Source organism: Rhinolophus sinicus, linkage group LG05, assembly GCF_036562045.2.
Source record: "Rhinolophus sinicus isolate RSC01 linkage group LG05, ASM3656204v1, whole genome shotgun sequence".
In the NCBI taxonomy this organism is placed as follows: domain Eukaryota; kingdom Metazoa; phylum Chordata; class Mammalia; order Chiroptera; family Rhinolophidae; genus Rhinolophus; species Rhinolophus sinicus.
Window position 1 is genome coordinate 77,264,019 of NC_133755.1, and position 17,903 is coordinate 77,281,921.

Sequence of the window (17,903 nt, forward strand, 5' to 3'; positions counted from 1 at the left end):
GGCGTGTGGATTATCGTCGGGAAGATGCTGACCCCTGGTGGTCATTTCTTGAACTGCTCTTTTACTCCCTCATACTTGCCGCCCCAGGAGACCCAGAGGCCACAGGAACTTTTGGAAGCTGGACATCACTCTATTTAAGCTTTTTTCCATTTGAGGCTGAGAACACCACAGATGTGTTTCACTATCTCTCCAAGCTTTTCTGAGCACTGGACTTAATATAAAGAATGTTGAGATTTGCCACTATGGCTTAGAGATTTCATAATTATATGAGGAGAAAAAACAAAATTATTTGGTTCCCTCAAGATTTGCAAGAATTTTAACCCAACTTAACACCAACTATTAGAGCACGATTTATGCCAATAAAGGAAAAGTGAAGCTTGAAGTGTGTCTTAACCAGCCTTGTGACTGAAAAAGCAGAAAACTTCTACCTTCAACCCAAATTAAAATATCATTGGGATACACCAGTGACTTGGTAGAGCATTTCTGCAAGGTGAAGGGCCATCTCCCGCCTTTGCTCCCTGCTGAGCTCCAGGTAGGTTCCTGCTGAGAGCCAGCTGGGGGGACTTGACCTCAGCCTTTGACTCTGAAGCCACGTTCCTCCCAGTCCTCCCCCTCTCCCCCCAGTGCTTTCCCTTCACACCTGAGACCCCACCTCTCATCCTCCTTGCACACTGCCTCTGAATCATATGGATGTCTTGCCCAGGCCGGGCTTCCCAAACTATACCCAGGCCCCGAGTTCCATCAACGAGCCAAAGGTGGCCTCTGCATACCAGCCCTGGGGAATTGATTTCTTCACAGCAGGCTCAGCAGCCTACTCTGCCAAATTCAAATATGTCCACATCCATTGTCTTAAACATCATCCAAATGAGCAGATTTTTAGCCTTTAGAGCCTGCTTGCTTCGCATACCGCACATCTGCCAGCTATGGATAAGCCCAGGCCACAGGGACCCCAGCTCTGCTGCCCTTTGGCATCTCTGTGCCCAAGAGCCCGCTGTACTACAGAGTGCATCACCAGACACAGGAGCCCTTTTCCATCTCGCTCCCTAGCCCCTTGGCCCTCTTCTGAGCAGCAACCACCACTGAGCGGTCTCCTGCTGTCAGGGCCCCTCACCGCATCACCCAGTAAAGACTGTGTGTGCCACGGCCAGCTCGTGCTCATATCTTGTTCCTTGAGAGCCCTGAACCCTGGGAACTCCCCACACCCAGGCCCGTCCCTTTCTCTAGGCTTCTTTCAAAATTCTGCTGGCCTGAGTTCCCATTTTCTCAAATTTTCTGACCCAGGTAAGACATTACCCCCTGTTGATATGTCAGTGGTCAATTCATTTAGTCACCAAATATTTCGAGCACCCAGCAGACGCGGAGCATTGATCTGGGAACTCACGATGCGTCACAGAAGAAAACATGGGAACCTGGGTGTGTGTGGGGGGAGGGGCAGGCATTCTGGCCTGAAGAACATGTTCCCCAGCCAGGAGGCACTGGGGGCGGTGTCACGTCCTCAGGGAGCTGGAGCCACCTGGTAAGTCAGTGAGTCCGGCAGGAGGCCTGGGGTTCCACATGCTGCTGCTCATCTGGGGACCTTGCTTAAAGCAGCCAGACTTTGACATGCATTCTTTTGAGCTCTGACTCAAAAGGTCTTTCCAGGACCAATGACAGCAAAAATAATGTTAATGCCCAGCAGAAAGCTACTGCAAAGATTTGACGAGGTAACCTGGCCCCTTTGCACCAGCTGTTACCTGCCTTTAGGCATAAGGAAGACAAGACTCCCCGGACTGGTCGCATCTGGCAGCGCACAGGCAAACAGGAAGTGGCTCTAGAGGCCCAGAGCCTGGAACTTATCTGTAAGCGACCGTGCGACCTCCTCACATGAAGTGTCTGACTGGCTTGGTGGCTGCAGAGAATCACATGTTTGTTGCTGTTGTCACCAGTCAGCCTTGAAGCGTTTCCTGCCTTAAATGTCCTCCTTTTACCAGGACTGAGGACACATCAGCCACCTGGGCCTTTTTGTCACACGCAGCATGTTACCTGGATCATCACATTTTGTTCTTGTATGGTTCCCGTGGAGCAGGCGTGGCTCCTTCCACTTTGCACACGAGGAAGAGACACAGAGATGGACGGCCGTGCTGACACAGTCATCACAGGACGCATGATCTAGAGAAGACGGTGATGATTTCCCCGTCTGTTGCCTTGTAACCTGCTTGATGTAGTTTCTTCTCAGCAGAGAGCTCTTCTCCTCTAATAAAGCCAAGCAGGCAGGCGCCCAGTTTGGGAATGGGGAGAAGAGCAGGCTGAGGGGTACAGGTGTGCTCAGTCCCCTTTGTACCCGGCATCTCGGTCAACACCGGCCCAGAAGAAGCCCCGTGGTGAGGATCTCAGGGCAGCTCATGGCCCCGGGTAGCCTGACTCTGGGACTCTGGGCAGGAGGGAGGAGAGCATCCCCACTCGCCAGGCCATCGGGGGAGGGACGTCTAATGACAGTGGCTCCTGCAGATTCACACATCCACCTCATGGGGCCAGATGCAATGCCCCTGCCAACCCCATCATCTCCCAGACGCCTCCTCCCCCACAGACCAGGGGCAGCCTTTTCATTTGTGAAACATTTCAGAATTTGAAATACAACACACACAGAAAAGTGCCACATCCACGCCAACCAGCAGCATGCTGCCTGGGTCCTGACTGTCTGTGCCCCTGCCACCCTCCGTGTCCCCCAGTCACTGCCACCAGCCTTCAGGGAGGACACGTTCTTAGTCCTTGTGTTTGTCCCATCAGCGTTGCCTGTTTGTGCTCTCTGCCTCTGTGGATGACAGTCCCCACTTTGCTGCGTGCCACCAGCTGGAGCTCCCCATGTCTGTTGTTGAGCTGCACTGTGTTAACACATGCGATGTAGGCACTTCCTCTCCTGTGACAGGGGCTTGGGGTGTTTCTGGTTTGGGGACAACGCTGCTACACGTCTTCCTGCAGGGAAACGTGCTCTAGTGTGTCTGGCGACAGGAAAGCCCCAGCAGGGACAGGCCCAGAGGACAGATGCCTGGACTGGCCAAGGTGAGGAAGCCTTCGGCCTCCCCATTCCCTAGTATTCACTGCCCTGAGCCTGGGGCCATGAACACAGCCAGCGATGAAGATGCATTTTCAAGGCTTTATTGTAAAACAGAACTTGAGTCACGGAGAGCAGGAAAACTTTCCACTCACATACAACATATTCCTGTGAGCACCGGCTAAGGGCCAGGAATGTTCTCAGCCCTGCAGCGACCAGAGACACATGGAGTCACATCCCTTCTCCAGTCTGGGAGCAGACAGACAGACGTACATGCATCTGTCAAATAAGCCTCAGTGTCAGAAGTGCTGAAATGGCCAAGGAGAGAGTCACTCCTCGGGAGATCGGGGGACAGGGCAGAGCGAGAAGGCAGCTGCTGTGACTTGGGGGCTGGGAACTGGGGGACACTGCCAGCAGCTGTGGAAGATCTGGAGAGGAGATAGTGCTTGGGACCGGGGCGGTAGGGTCCAGACTTAAGGAACATTTCAGAAACAAAAAATGAGGGACCAACGTGGTCTGCTAACTTCTCATTTTTACAGGTTAGGGCGTTACAAAAACAAGAAAGAGAAACAAAAAAGAAAACTGACTTTCACCACCATTTCACAAGTGCACGGATATTTTGATCCCCTACCCCTTCCAGGAAGGACATCTTGTCCAAGGAAAAGACTTTCCTTCAAATTGGATAAAATGGGCTTTTAAAAAACACCGTGAAATCCTTATTTTCCATTTTGCCACAAACCCTGGAAATGCTGCTTCCCTGGGGTTTGGGAGCCATGTGGTGGAAGGTGAGAGAAGGCACTTAGTGGGTTGGGGTGGAGAGTTAGCCCGGAAGGAGAGAAGGCTGGCCGATGACCTGGGTGTCACCTGGAAGGACACTGAAGGGCTTTGAGCTGCACTACAGAAAGACCACTGTGGGGCAAATGGAGGCTGGGGAGCTGAGGGGCCTGGATACACAGTTCTGATACCAGGGTCCCTGGAGCCCCTTCTGAGGGTCTGCCCACTGAGGCTGCCACTCAGAGCCCATGACAGCTGGGGACCCAGGCGGGAGTGTGGCAGCGCCACTAGTCTTGCTGGAAGTAGAACTTGGTGACGATGATGGCCTCCCCGGGCGTGTTGGTGAGGCTCACGGGCCGGTCGGCCTCCAGCTGTGTGCACAGGAACCAGCCAGGGCAGGCGGCCGACTCGAAGCTGGTGGTGGGGCCACTGTCTGAGCGGATGAATGTGAAGCGTCTACCCTGCTCCTGGGTCTTGCTCAGCTCAGTGATGTCGACCGCCTGGGGGACAGGACCAGCAGGTGAGGATTCCCACGCCACCACCTTCCACCCCACCCTGGGGCCCCCTTGGTGGGGCGAAGGCTGACCTGGGGACCCCTGCTGGAGGCCACACGTGCCTGTTGGGATAGCAGCCCCACAAAGAAACTGCCCCCTCGTCACAGCTTGGCTTGGGAAGGTCTGGCCACCCTCGCTAGGGGGCGGTGAGTCTGGTGAGCACATGGTGCCACGAGTGGAGGCCCCAGCCTGGGAAGGCTGAGCTGTGCTGGGGTCCACACCTCGAGCTTGGGGAAATGGAGGCAGGCAGAGAGTGTCACAGTCCACTCAACCTCAGCCCTGTTCTACACACAGTAGGCAGTCCTCTCCAGAGAGGTGCCCTGCCCTCGAGCAGCGTAAGGTGACAACTCCACAGTTACGGCCACTGTGGACTAAGGTTCACAACTGGGTTAAGATTTGGTTCAACAAGCTCCTGAGACAAAGCCATCTCTTCCCAGGGCCAGCAAGCCCTTAACTGCACAGGACCGAGGGGTGCTGGCTGCAGGTCTGAGCAGATAGGGACGGGGGGCTTCACTGGAAGCGGGAGCATGTATTTGGGGTGGGGACCCTTGGACAAGAGGTGGAGATCCCTAAATGAATCTCTTGGTGCTGACCCCTGTGTAGCCCCTCCCCCATTGAGACTAGACTCAGCCGTGTGACATGGGCTCTGGCCAAGGGGACATTAGCAGTATGTCCCAGACTTACGAAGCAGATGTTTTATAAGTGCTTGTGTTTGGGGGATAATCCCTCTTGTCAGCCAGCAGCCATGCTGTAGGGAGGCTGAAGCTGACTACTGAACTCTGGGTACCATCCAGACACTGCAGGGACAGCTGAGCCCGCTGAGAGCAGCAGCAGGAACAGCCCCAGCTCCCCACATGGAGCAGAAGTGCCCGGCTGGTCGTAGTCGGCCCCCAGAATTGCAGGAAGACTGTGGGGAGGTTGCTGTCTGGGCAGGTCCTTACCTCCAGCTGGAGCCTGATCTCGTCACCAGCCTTGACACAGGACAGGCACAGCTTCCCACCATGTATCCCCAGGAACATAGCATGGGCCTCAACCGGCAGCACATCTATCTTCTCTGGGGAAGAGCAGAGCAGAGGGTCAGTTTGCAGAGAGCAGGGGGCAGCGGGTAGGGGGAACCTGGATTCCCCCTAACTGAACCCAGGTCATAAGGGCAGCGAGGTCCTATCTTTCTCATCTGTATCCAAATAGAAGATCAAACCAGGCACATCACCCAGCTGGCCCCACCCGCCCCTGTACCCGAGCTTCAGGTCAACAGCTATGCTGCCCTTGAGCAGGGGACTGGCACACGAGGTCACAGGGGCATCCCAGGGCTTGAACCACCTTGTCCCCAGAGACCCTGGGCCTCCCGAAGCAGGGAAAGGCCAGCCTCCCCATGTGGTGTGTCCCTTGTGGGAGGAGCTGGAGTCTGAATACAGGAATGCAGGCTGCCTGTGCACTGGAGGCTGTGGCCCTGGGACCAGTGTGCCCGCAGGTAGCAGCTCCCAACCTAGGCTTACCCCTCCCTGCCTTCCAGTGGCCAGGACATCACACAGAGGCCACTATGACGCACCACCAGGCAGGGTGACCCAGCCCACACAGCTTCGGTGTCCCCAGTAACCTCTTACCTTCTAACTTCGTGTTTGGTCCCTGCAGATATCCGGCAACTAGTTGGTTGTTCCTCAGGTAGAAGGTCTTCTGGTTGACATCCCAGATTCTGAAAGGAGAAAGGATCCCATTGCAGACAGCACTGAGCCCCAGCCTTCCTATGTCCCTAGGCTTTGCTGAGACTGCGTCCAACCTTCTGCCCAGGGGGCGACGGTTTCACACCCCTGTGGCAGGAGGACCCCGAGGGCGGCCCTGGCCAGGACACAGTCTCACCCCAGCCCTGCTCCCTTTCGTCCGCTCCCAGGAGGAGTGCTGGACCTCAGGACTTCCAGGCTGCAGGATGCTCCCTGTCAGCTGTCCCACAAGGCCACACGTGGTTGCCGAGCCCTTGAGATGTGGTACAACTGAAGATCTGAATTTTTAAATTTCTATTTTTATTAATTGAAATGTCAATTTAAAGAGTCACTTGAGACTAGTGGCCACCACAGCACAGAGTTAGAAGTCTCAAAGGACAGATACCTTGCAGTCACTCACCCTGAGCCCTAGACCATGGGTTATGTCCCTGAGCCTGTCATCCACCCACCAGGGGCCTGCTCTGGGCCTGGCAGGGGCAGCCTCCTGTACAGCTTGCCCAGCAGCCCATTTCTGGCTCACTCTTTCCTTCGTGGGGGGCCCCTCCGGCCGTGAGGTGGATATGGACCCTCCACTTCCTGCCTCCCACCAGCCAGACCTGGGGCCTGTGCCTCATCTCCTGTCCTGGGAAGTGTGGCTGCCAACACCCACCTCCCTGTCAGCTTTAAGGAGCCTGTGAGCTCAGTGAGATGGTCAGGCAAACTGTAAAGTTCTTTGTAGTTACTCTTCCTTTCTGGGTGAGTATCCATGTGATGGACTGAACAGCCTTCCTGGAGCTCCCAGCGGCTGGGACAGCGGGCACTAACCCGGATGTCTGCACAGGTCTGACCCACAGCCTCAGGCCAGAGGATGAGGTCACCCAGATACCCTCAGCCCTGGGCTAACAAGGCAGAGGGCACATTCAGACCCATCACAGCCTGTCGTCTTCACGACAGTGATGGTGACATCTCACAAACTCCTGACCCAATTTTTAAAAATCACAATCATTTGGGGGCACTTGACGGCTCACAGAGCGCTGTCCCAGTGTTATTTTCACAACCACCTGTAAGGCAGGCAGGGGGTCATCGTGAACCCCATGTCACAGATGGGGAAGTTGAGGCCCCAGGGACGGGATCCTCCCAGGTGTCAACACAGACAGGCCTTGCTAACTGTCACCTGCTCCTGGCACCCTCTCCGCTTCTTTGCCCAGCACACTTGACCCAAACCCCCACTGGACGCCTGGGCACATACGTGTCCATCATTCACTGAGCTGCTGGCGTCTCTGGAAAAGTCAACCAGGTCTCCAAAGGCAGCCAGGCTTGCACATCTAGAACATTCTGAAAACCAGCCCAGAGGGCTGCACATTGCAGCTCCTTTCTCTAATAATGGACCGTTGGCAGTACAGACCCACCTCATCAGGGGCCAGCCTTACCTGAAGGCTTGTACCTTGCAGGGCCTCTTCGCTGAGGGGCGGCAGGCTGTCTCTGAAGGGAACAGGAAGAGGAGGAGAGAGATCAGGTGGCTGGGGGGCCACCTACAGGCCCCCATCCTGTGGCACGCTGGCTATGGGGACTGCCATTTCAGGCCCACAGGAGCTGCTTATAAAGAAGATAGTCACTCACCCCAAACAGCTGTCACCGCCCTGCCCCACTCTGACAAGCGGAAATGCCCTCGCATTTCAAAAAAAGAGAAACCCTTGCTGTTGTCACCGTCAGCCCTGCTGAGTGTCGCAACATGGTGCTGTAAATGACTGTCCCCTTTTCCCTGTGCAATTTCCCCAAAGTGGAGATTTCCATTTCCCTATACTGAGCTCCTGGAAAGAGAAGCACAGCAAGAACCAGACACCCTCATGTGCCAACAGGTGTCCTGGGACTCTTTGTTGACTTAAAAAAACAGATCTAATGTCCCCTTTCCCAATATGCCTAGTGGCAGGGCCCCAGCACAGGGACAGTCTCATGTTACATTGTGTCCTTGCTGGACTCTGGACGAGGGACTATGAACGTTCTGTAAAAAGGACCAAATGGAAAACATTTTAAGATTTGTGGGCCACATGATCTCATGATTACTCAACTCGGCATCACATAAATGCAGTCGACAGCCTATAACGCAATAGGCGGGCTGAACCCCACCGACTTTATTTACAGAAACGGTGAAGTTGGCTTTGCCTGAACTTTTCTGCTCCAGAGCCAACTTCTTGTGAGGGGCTTTGACACCAGCTCTGTCCCTGTCGTCCATGTCTTGGGGACATTGAGGTGAATTCAGCACCGGGACAGAAATGGATTCAAATTCCCCTTCTGCCACTTGCTGTCAACCACCCATGTGGCTTTGAACAAGTCACTTCACGGAGAGTGAAGGGAGTGGGGGAGGGAGGCTAACTGGATGGAAGGGGATAGTTCTGACGTTCAGTGGACACGAGTAAACACCTTCTTTACTACATCCCAGAAAGCTGGAAAGGCAAGCACACTGCTGTGTGTGGGGAATAAAGGTGGGAGAATCTCTCTCCACGTGACCTCTATGATGGGGTTCACATGGCGGAGCAGAAGCAGACTGACCTTTCAGGACTGGTGAAAGCTCAGCCATCCTCCTACCCCACCTGTTGCTGGTGGAAGACGACCCAGAAAGACCCAGGAAGGGATCCAGGCCTCCTGATCCCAACCAGGGGCCTTCCCCTGCTGCAGGCAACGTGATGAGTCTGGCGATTTTCAACCAACGAATCAGTGTTCAAATGAGGGAATACCCTCTGAAGAGGAAGGTCACACTGCGTATTTTAAAGTTGCTAAGAGGATAGATCTCAAAAGTTCTCATCACAAGGAAAGAATTATGTAACTACGTGTGGTGCCAGGCAAGTCATCATGTTCTGGCCCAAAACTGATATAATATGTCAATTACGCCTCAATAAAAGAGACATAAAGAGGAAGGTGACAAAGGAATTTCCCAGATCTTTAAAAAGCTCCTCATCAGAGCACATGAGACATTTCTGCAAAAACTGAGTTGCCTCCCTGGGCATTTGCATGGAGGAGTAAGTGGCTCACCCATGTGTGCCCCTGCCCTGTTCTCAGAGCTGTGTGACCTGGTGGGACGGAGTCCTCTGCCTCTGAAGTACATGTGAGACATGACATCTCCCTTCGAGGGCCAGGGGAGCATTTTGTTTGTCTTTGTTGGTTTGGGAGGGATGCCTGAAGGAGGTATCCTTTACGAATCAGTAGTCAAGGTCCTGCCCAAAGTGCAGCTCCTGGGACCAGTCCTCTGACCCCAACCCAAATTCAGAGACAGATTTCTCCTGGACGGCAGAAGTCATGGGTCCCCACCTTTCCCAGGTTTGTGCCCGGCAAGTGGACCACAGGCCTTTCTGGGTCTGGGGATGGGCGTTCATCCCCAGGACCCGGGTTACGTCCTCCTGTGTCATTTATGAGCTAGGCCACCCAGAACATGTGCCTAAGGTCTCTTGGTCCCAGTTTCCTTATCTGTTACCTGTTAGCTGGGACTAATAACAGAAGTCATGTCATAGGCGGCTGCAAGGACTGAGGTACCACTTGTGATATGCGTAGCCCTAACCTTCGTCCCAGGTGAAGTGGGTGAGGCCAGCCACACGTCCCTGATCCAGTCAGCCATGCCCTGTGCTCTGGCCCTCATTCCCTAGGGTGGGCACAAAGTGGGGGAGGGCAAACTCCCTGCCACAGTTCCACTGTTAGTTCCGTCTTAAAAAGGTTAGTGTCCCTATGATTTCTGCCGACAGGAAATATCTGACTAAACTTACTCTCAGTTCTCGCGCTAGGCCCCTTACTCCACTTCCCTAACTGAGGGTAATGGCTGCATCACGCAGTCGACTCAGCCCTCCCAGTCGGCCTGGTCCTACCCTCCCAGCTGCAGACATCACCGTTGTGCTAGTGCCCTCTCCATGCTCAGCCCTGCCCGACTGGACTCTGGTGACAGCAGAAAGGACCAAGTCCCACGTGCAAGGAGATGGGAAAAGCAGGCTGTCCGTGTCCACATCACACTGCGGTGTCAGTAGGCAGGTCGAGAGTTCAATGCTAATGCCTGTGCAGTGCTCAGAAGCCCAGTGCCACCCATGCAAATGCCAGCTCGTCCTCAAGTTCAGTCAATTGCATCTTCCAGTCCTGCAATTTCCATTGGGTTTCTTTTTTGTGTACTTTCCAGTTCTCTGCCAAATTTTCAATCTTGTCTTTCAAATCCTTGAGCTTATTTTTTGTGGTTCTCATAAATGCTGTCCCCGGTCACTGTCCCCGGTCCCTCCCCCACCTGAATCCCTACTGGGCCTCCTCCAGTCATGTTTTCCTCCAGTGAATGGGTCACCTTGCCTGTGCCCGGTTGCTGACTACTGAACATGGTACAGCAAACACTGTGAGGATCCCTCCAGGCTGCAAATGATGACTTTGCCCAGCGATGACCCACTTTGGCCTCCGCTGGGCAGGGAGGCCTGGGCCCTGCAGCCCAGGCACCTTTCACCTAGGCAGGGTTAGAGGTGACTCGGTGACTGTGCCAGCTACCCCTCTTCTGTTCCCTCCTGGTCCTCCAGGTCCCCACCCAAACCTGGGCATCCATCGGGCCCTGCTCCTCAGTGGGAGATACAGCACAGCCCTTCTTGCCCGTGCCCAAGCCCTGAGTCTGGCCAAGCTCAGCACTAGCCTTTGGAGCTGGCCCATGCTTCTGGGTAAGGCCCGAGGCCCTGCTCCACCTCCAGCCTCTGCGGCTCCTCAAAGCCTTAGCCAGTTTTCGACGCCCTCAAATTTTTTAGAGAGACGTTTTGTCCAGCTTTACTCATCATCTGAGCAGGAAGCTGGGCCCTAGCCACGCTGGCCGAAGCTGGGACTTGATGTGGCATGTGTCCTGTCTTGTTCTCGGAGCTGGAGTTTAAGCAGCATTTGGGGGAGAACTGGAAGATGAGGGGACTTAACGCCACACTGAGGAGAAGGGAACTTACCTTGAAGAAAAGTGAATCAGAGGGTGACAGTATCAGATTTGTTTTAGGGTCATCCTGGTCACAGTGGACACATGCGTGAGACACAAGCCCGAAGGCAGGCAGTGGTGTGCTGGCTCGACTGCCAGAGGACACCTGACTTACAGCATTGCTAGCTTCTGTGATGTGACTACACTTAGCATGGGTGATTTCAAGCCACTAGCATGATGTCATTGAGGGCAGAGCTGGGGAGGGATGTTGCGACTCGCTGGCCCTAAAACTCCAGGGGGGGAGGGAGCTTTGGCTGCTCCTCAGTCTTTCTAGAGCAATCGTCCCACTTTCTAACCACAGTCTCTCTCCTCCTCAGTTCAGTGTCTCATCCACAGGCCCTGTCCCCTCCCAGAAAACACTTTCCATGGATAAATCCTGTTTATTAGGGAAGTTTATTGAATCCCAGTGCAGACATGGCCAGCTGTGCCTCCCGTGTCACACAGGCACTGTCAATAAAGCAGCAAGTGTGCCTCTGCAGCTACTGACTAACACACGCTTAGACATCTCAGCCAGCTCCTGAGTGCCTGGACACGCAGCACACAACACATAGCACTGGCTGTGCTGCTGTACAAACTGTACGTTTTCCTAAGAGGCTCCAGTTACCCTTCCTGAGACGTGCAAGAGCACACTGGTGCACAGGGGAGGGGCAGTACCATCAGACATGCTCTCTGTGTGTCTCTCCAGCACCATCATATGTCTTTTTTGTCTGTCTCCACCACCGGGCCCTGCAGTGAATGACAGTACAGAGACTGTGCAAAGCTGACTGTCACCATCACTGCTGTGCAAGACTCCTGCTTCCCCTCCCAGGTCCCAGTGGTCAACTGGCTGTAAATCCTCCCGAGGTTCTCCCAAGATGATTTTGGTCCATCAGGTTCTGGGTTTGATATGTGTCTGTCTGGAAAGCCACTTTGATCTCGTCATGTTGTGTTTCTAGAGGTATGTGTTTGCTCTTGCCGTCTGGGCCCCAATGATGAACTTTATGAGGCAGCTTCTGTGCAGACAGGAGGGGGACAGGAGCTTGGGTAGGTATCGGCTGTGTGTCTCACCTGCTGTGCTCGGGCCCTGTTTCCTGCTCTTTCATGCCGATCTCGCTTGGCTCTCGTAACAGTAACAAGCTGTGCCGGGCAGGCACACTTACACCATTTTCAAGATGGGTGAGTTCTTATGCTCACTTTGTAGAATAAGAAGTCGAGCCTCCGAGAGCTCACTTGCCCCAATCCTGGCGGAGGCAAGATTTGAACCTGTCCCCGTGCCCATCCTGCCAGAGCAGCAACTGGCTTTTCCTCTCTGCTTCATTGCACTGTTCACAGAAGCAAGGCTTATATGTGTTCTTATGGTGTGCCCCGCAGTTAGACTTCACAGCTTACAAAGCAATGATTTAGCCCATAACTGTTTTGAAATTTTTGGCAGTGAGAAAAAGATGATTCTTTATCATGGGATAAAGAGAAAGCTCTACCTGCTTACAGACTAGGGCGATCAATTGCCTTGGTTTTTCCTGGAAAAGTCCCACATCCTAGGAACTCCTGATCCCCAGGAAAACTGCGATAGTCACCATGTGACATGAGCCCTTAGAAGTGCTGGCACCATCTGGTGGCCGGTGCCTCAAATTGCAGGCACAGTTACTGCCCCTTTCCTGTTCAGTGTGGTTTTAGCAGCAGAGGTACATCCTGTTTTATTAGACAGACAGACAGAGCATATGAGAGTGTCCCCAAACCATAAGTCTTCCATTTAAGAAAAGAGGCCATAGTAGGTACAGTATTGATCAACTCATTTTTAATTTAGCCATTCATATTTAATCTCCTCCAGCTATGCAATTACAATACAAGTGCAGACATTTATTCAGCACCATGTGCTGGTGTTTTGGATGGAACTGTTTTTAAGTACAGTGATTTATTCAGTTTATTGCTAGTTTTGGAATAGGTTCCAGCACCTTCCTCTACACATTTGAAAAACACACAAGACTGTGGCCGACATGTTAACACACCCATGGGGGAGGAGGGGCTGTGCTGCCTGTGGCATAAGTGCTGTGGTTTAGCTGGGTTGCCCCCCATAATCACATTCAGTGTCCCTGCCCTGCAGCAAGTCTGGCTCGTCCCCGTGCAGTGGTCACCTGGCCTTGGGCAAGTTACTTCACCTCTGTGTACCCCAGTGTGCTCTTCTGGAAATGTGAACCATAATGGCCCTTCCTCACGTGCTTGTTGTGAGGACTACAGAGACGAGCCAGGTGACAAGCAAAGCAGAGTGCCTGGCCTGCAGGGGACACTTGGACATGATGGCTGCTATAGGCAGACACCGTGGGCTCCACCCAGGCCACTGCAGTTAAGCGAATATCACAATGTTTGGTTTACCAGTGCACGTAAACGTTATGTTTACACTCTACTATAGTCTATTAAGTCTAGACAATGCAACAGAATTATATCTAAAAGAACAATGTATGTACCTTCATTAAAAAATACTTTATTGCTAAAAACACTAGCCACGTCTGAGCCAACAGCGAGTCGCCATCTTGGTGCTGGTAGAGGGTCTGCCTCCATGTCGATGGCTACCCACTGGTCAGGGGGTGGTTGCTGAAGGCTGGGCGGCCCTGGAAATTTCTTAAAATGAAACAACGATGGGCTTTGCCACACGGATCGACTCTCCCTTTCATGAATGATTTTTTTCTGTAACGTGCAAAGCTGTTTGACAGCATTTGACACACAGTAGGACTGCTTTCAGAATTGGAGCCAGTCCTCTGAAACTTGCCACCGCTTTGTCAACTGAGTTTATGTGACATTCTCAGTCCTTTTTTGTCATGTCAACAGTCTTCAAAGCATCTTCGCCAGGAACAGACGTACGACTCTCCCTTTCACTTGGGCACTTAGGGGCCACTGTCGGTCAATAGGTGACCTGATGTCAACATGGTTGTGTCGCAGGGACTAAGGGACAAGGGAGGCCTGAGGACAAGGAGAGACGTAGGGACAGCCAGTCGGGGGAGCAGTCAGCACACACACATTTATCGATCACATGTGCCATCTAATAGGGGCATGGTTCGTGGTGCCCCAAAACAATTACAATAGTAACATTAAAAATGACTGGTCAGGGCCGGCCCGGTGGCTCAGGCGGTTAGAACTCCGTGCTCCTAACTCCGAAGGCTGCCGGTTCGATTCCCACATGGGCCAGTGGGCTCTCAACCACAAGGTTGCCAGTTCAATTCCTCGAATCCCGCAAGGGATGGTGGGCTCTGCCCCCTGCAACTAAGATTGAACACGGCACCTTGAGCTGAGCTGCCTCCCTGATGGCTCAGTTGTTGGTTGGAGTGCGGGCTCTCAACCACAAGGTTGCCAGTTCAATTCCTCGACTCCCACAAGGGATGGTGGGCTCTGCCCCCTGCAACTAAAATTGAACATGGCACCTTAAGCTGAGCTGCCGTTGAGCTCCCGGATGGCTCAGTTGGTTGGAGTGCGTCCTCTCAACCACAAGGTTGCCGGTTGAACTCCTGCAAGGGATGGTGGGCTGTGCCCCTGCAACTAGCAACGGCAACTGGACCTGGAGCTGAGCTGTGCCCTCCACAACTAAGACTGAAAGGATAACAACTTGAAGCTGAATGGCACCTTCCACAACTAAGATTGAAAGGACAACAACTTGACTTGGAAAAAAGTCCTGGAAGTACACACTGTTCCCCAATAAAGTCCTCTTCCCCTTCCCCAATAAAATTCTAATTAAAAAAAAAACAAAAAACTGGTCAAAGGTCACTGTGACAAAGATAACAATAATGAAAACGTGTGAAATACTGCAAGATTTACCAAAATGTGACAGAGACACAAACTGAGCAAACGCTGTGGGGAAAATGGGCAGATAGACTTGCGGGATGCAGGGCTGCCACAAACCTTCAATTCTTAAAACAACCCAGCAGTTCTGTGAGGTGCAATGAAACTAGGTGTGCCTGTGTCAACCTCCTCTTGACAACCAAGAGGTGACACTCAGAGGAGAGAGTTTACCTCTCAGAGGACGGGGTTCAGACACCAGCCTTAAGATTTGTTCTCTGCCCACACGGATCTAGAGGTGACAGCTGGTAGCTCATACACTGTATATTTTCTTTGTTCATGTTACTGTTTTATTCAATCAAAATACTACACATACCAAATCAGAATATCTGACTCTTCTGGAGAAATTACAAGTCCTGGCCACCTGCGCCTGCATTCTCATGTGACAAGCGTCCACTAGAACTACTTAGTGACAGCCACCACCCTCCCCATTGCTGCTTAGACCTATCGGTGTTCCTCGGGGAGCTCACACCGTCCTTCCCCCTCATTGTACAGAAATATTTCTCCAGCTCCCTTGTCTCTACCAATAGTGGAAAATGAGCAGAGACTCTAAGAGCTCCAGACTTTCCTTATGGCAGGCCAGCCCTCTCTGTCACCTGCTGGCCCAGCCCCGCCTCTGTGTGGCCTCCCCACATAGCTGTTCCTCCACAGCGGCCAGGCCTCCCACATGGCCAGCAGCTCACACCCATGACGTTTCCTGGGGACCTTGTTCTCCAGAATCTGAAAGCTCTTGGCAAACACCACTAATGACGTTGTCCTGCCCATTTTCAGGTGGAAGACAGGAGTGGAGGGAGCTTACCTGAAGCCATGGGGAAGGCCTGGCAGCCACGAGATGTCCTGAGGTCTTCCAGGCCCTGGCTGCAGACAAGCAGCTGCCTGGGAAGGAGGACAGTGGGTGGTACCTGTGCCCCAGCGCCTCTGGGCTGGGTGTGCTTCCGCCTGACACCCACGCAGAGCTGGCCCGGCCCTGCCGCAACAGCATGACTCAGGCTGCCAGAAGCCAAACTGGTTCTTATCTGCCTAAACCTGGGGGTCACGTGTGAGAGACTGAGCTGGACCAGTGGGGCTGTACCCGTGTGCCCACCCAACTGTGACTCCCAGCAGTTCATGCATGCCTCCACTCGCCCAGACCCAGCAGGCTCACTGAGCCTGGTGTGCCACGCAAGACCCCTGATGTCTTAAAGAGGAAGACAGACAGGAAACCAGGAAAAAACAACTTTAGATGGCCGTGAGAGCTTTATGTTTTCTGAGGGGCCTGTCATAGGCTCTATCTTAGGGAAAGTGGTAGGGAAAGTCTCCTCAGGAAGGTGACATTGGAGCTGAGGCTTGAGGGAGGTTAAGGAAAGGAAGCGTGTGTTCCAGGTGGAGGGGACAGCAAGTGCGAAGGCCCCTCCCTGAGTGTGGGTCATGGGGCCAATGTGGTTGGGGCTTAGGGAGCAGAGGGGTGTCCTACATCCCCCGCCTCCCTCCCAGCCAGTGCGATGGTGCCCACAAGGCAGCCACACCCTCCCTACCTCGTCTGGAAGACACCTTGTCTCTTTGCAGTTCAGAGCCTGCTCTCCCGTGCCCTGCCCCAGGATCCTGCCATCAGGGAACAGACACTCAGAACCCCCAGAACCAGCTGGGTGACGCACAGAGTGCAGGGGTAAGGGCTCCTTCTACTGAAAGTTCTGGCACGTGTCCCCAGATGTGCACTCCTGCTCTCCAGGCCTCTGCTTGACGCTGAGCAGGGCCGTCACCCCTGGCCCCATCTTAGATCAGGTGCTGACTGCAGACTGCTTTGTGCATGGTGGGCGTGGGGACAGGGCCCTGTGGTTGCAACACCTTAGGACACAGGGATGGGGGTGACAGGTCCACCTGGTGGCTGCCTCTGGTCCTGCCACCTTGAAGCCTGTGTCTTCCATGGGGAAGGACTGGCCATGCTCACCTGTGGAAGGGCTCTTTGTCTGCGAGCATCTCAGAGGGGCCTGTTGGAGCCCTTTGTGTCTCTCTGACCAGTCTCAGGGCCTGGACTCAGGCCCGTTATCCTTCACTCAACCCGCAAGGCCTGAGGTCGGGTCAGGGATGGGGTAGGGCAGTCTATCCTGGGTGCCGCCACCACAGGGACTTCCCGCGCCTTCACTTCCTGCTCAGGCTGGGCTCGCCAGTGACAACCGAGGCCTGAGCTGGGCTGGGAACCCCAGAAATGCCTGTTTGCTGACAGATGAGGAACTGCATTTTGTAAACCTGGAAAGTTGGGCCTGGGGACAGCAGGTGCACCTGCCCGTGAAGCCTGTCTTGTCACCATGGTGTGCGTATCCGCTGTCACATGAGGAGGGACACTCCATGATGAGGGCTGCTACCCGCAGGTCCATACCTAATGCTTCCTGTGTCTCATGCACCCCAGGTTTGCTGGCACACCCCTACAACCTCCGCAAGGTGGGCAGTCATCTGACCCTCATTTCACACGTGTCTCGCCGTCTGGGTCTGTTGCAAGACACAGTTGCACACACGACCCAGGCCAGCCTTTCTGATCTCTAGGAGAGGGTCTGCAACGGCCTCTCACAAACTCGCCCTTTTGTGGTCCCTGCTGGACTGACACAAGCCTGGCACGCAGGGCATTATTGGACAGTTATCTCAGGGTCCCACACCTGTGAGGCGTGAGGTAGGAGGGACAGAGCAGGAATGGAGTTGAACTGTGATGTGGTCAGCACAAGGCTTCGCCCGTCTCCTGGGAGGTCTGGAGCGAGGGTGGCCCTGGCATGGGTGTTAGGCCTTTCTGTCCCCACCCCACCCGATCACTGGATGCAGGCTTCCCTTGCAGGGGCTGAGACCTCCTCAGCTGTGGGTCACCCTCATGGCAGAGGGCGTCTGGGTAGCACACCCAGCATCTAGTGACAATGACCATAGCAGCTGTTAGGCTGTCACACGGACCCTTACCAAATCTCACAACAGTCTTCAGACGTATTCCTATTATTTTCATTTTACAGATGAGGAAACTGAGGCACAGAGCTGTTTGACTCGGAACCCACATCACCAACTATGCCACCTCAGAACACAGCACGAGCTTCCCTGTTACTCACCGGCCATGTCCCACA

At 53.8% G+C, this 17,903-nt stretch overlaps 1 protein-coding gene across 3 annotated transcripts; it reads right to left on the reverse strand.

The window, feature by feature from the left end:
• Positions 1-3,119: 3,119 nt before the first annotated feature.
• Positions 3,120-15,790, reverse strand: IL1RN (interleukin 1 receptor antagonist). 3 transcript variants are annotated; one of them, XM_019716539.2, is made up of 5 exons: positions 15,626-15,790; positions 7,487-7,538; positions 5,964-6,052; positions 5,301-5,413; positions 3,120-4,305 (listed from the first exon to the last, which is right to left on the reverse strand). In XM_019716539.2, exons 1-5 carry the CDS (start codon positions 15,633-15,635, stop codon positions 4,093-4,095), a joined length of 477 nt encoding a protein of 158 aa, XP_019572098.1. In that variant the 5' UTR covers positions 15,636-15,790; the 3' UTR covers positions 3,120-4,092. The 3 variants fall into 3 exon arrangements, with proteins under 3 accessions (XP_019572098.1, XP_019572097.1, XP_019572094.1); XM_019716538.2 differs by lacking the exon at positions 15,626-15,790 and adding an exon at positions 7,677-7,830; XM_019716535.2 differs by lacking the exon at positions 15,626-15,790 and having other exon boundaries at positions 7,487-7,670.
• Positions 15,791-17,903: the final 2,113 nt, after the last annotated feature.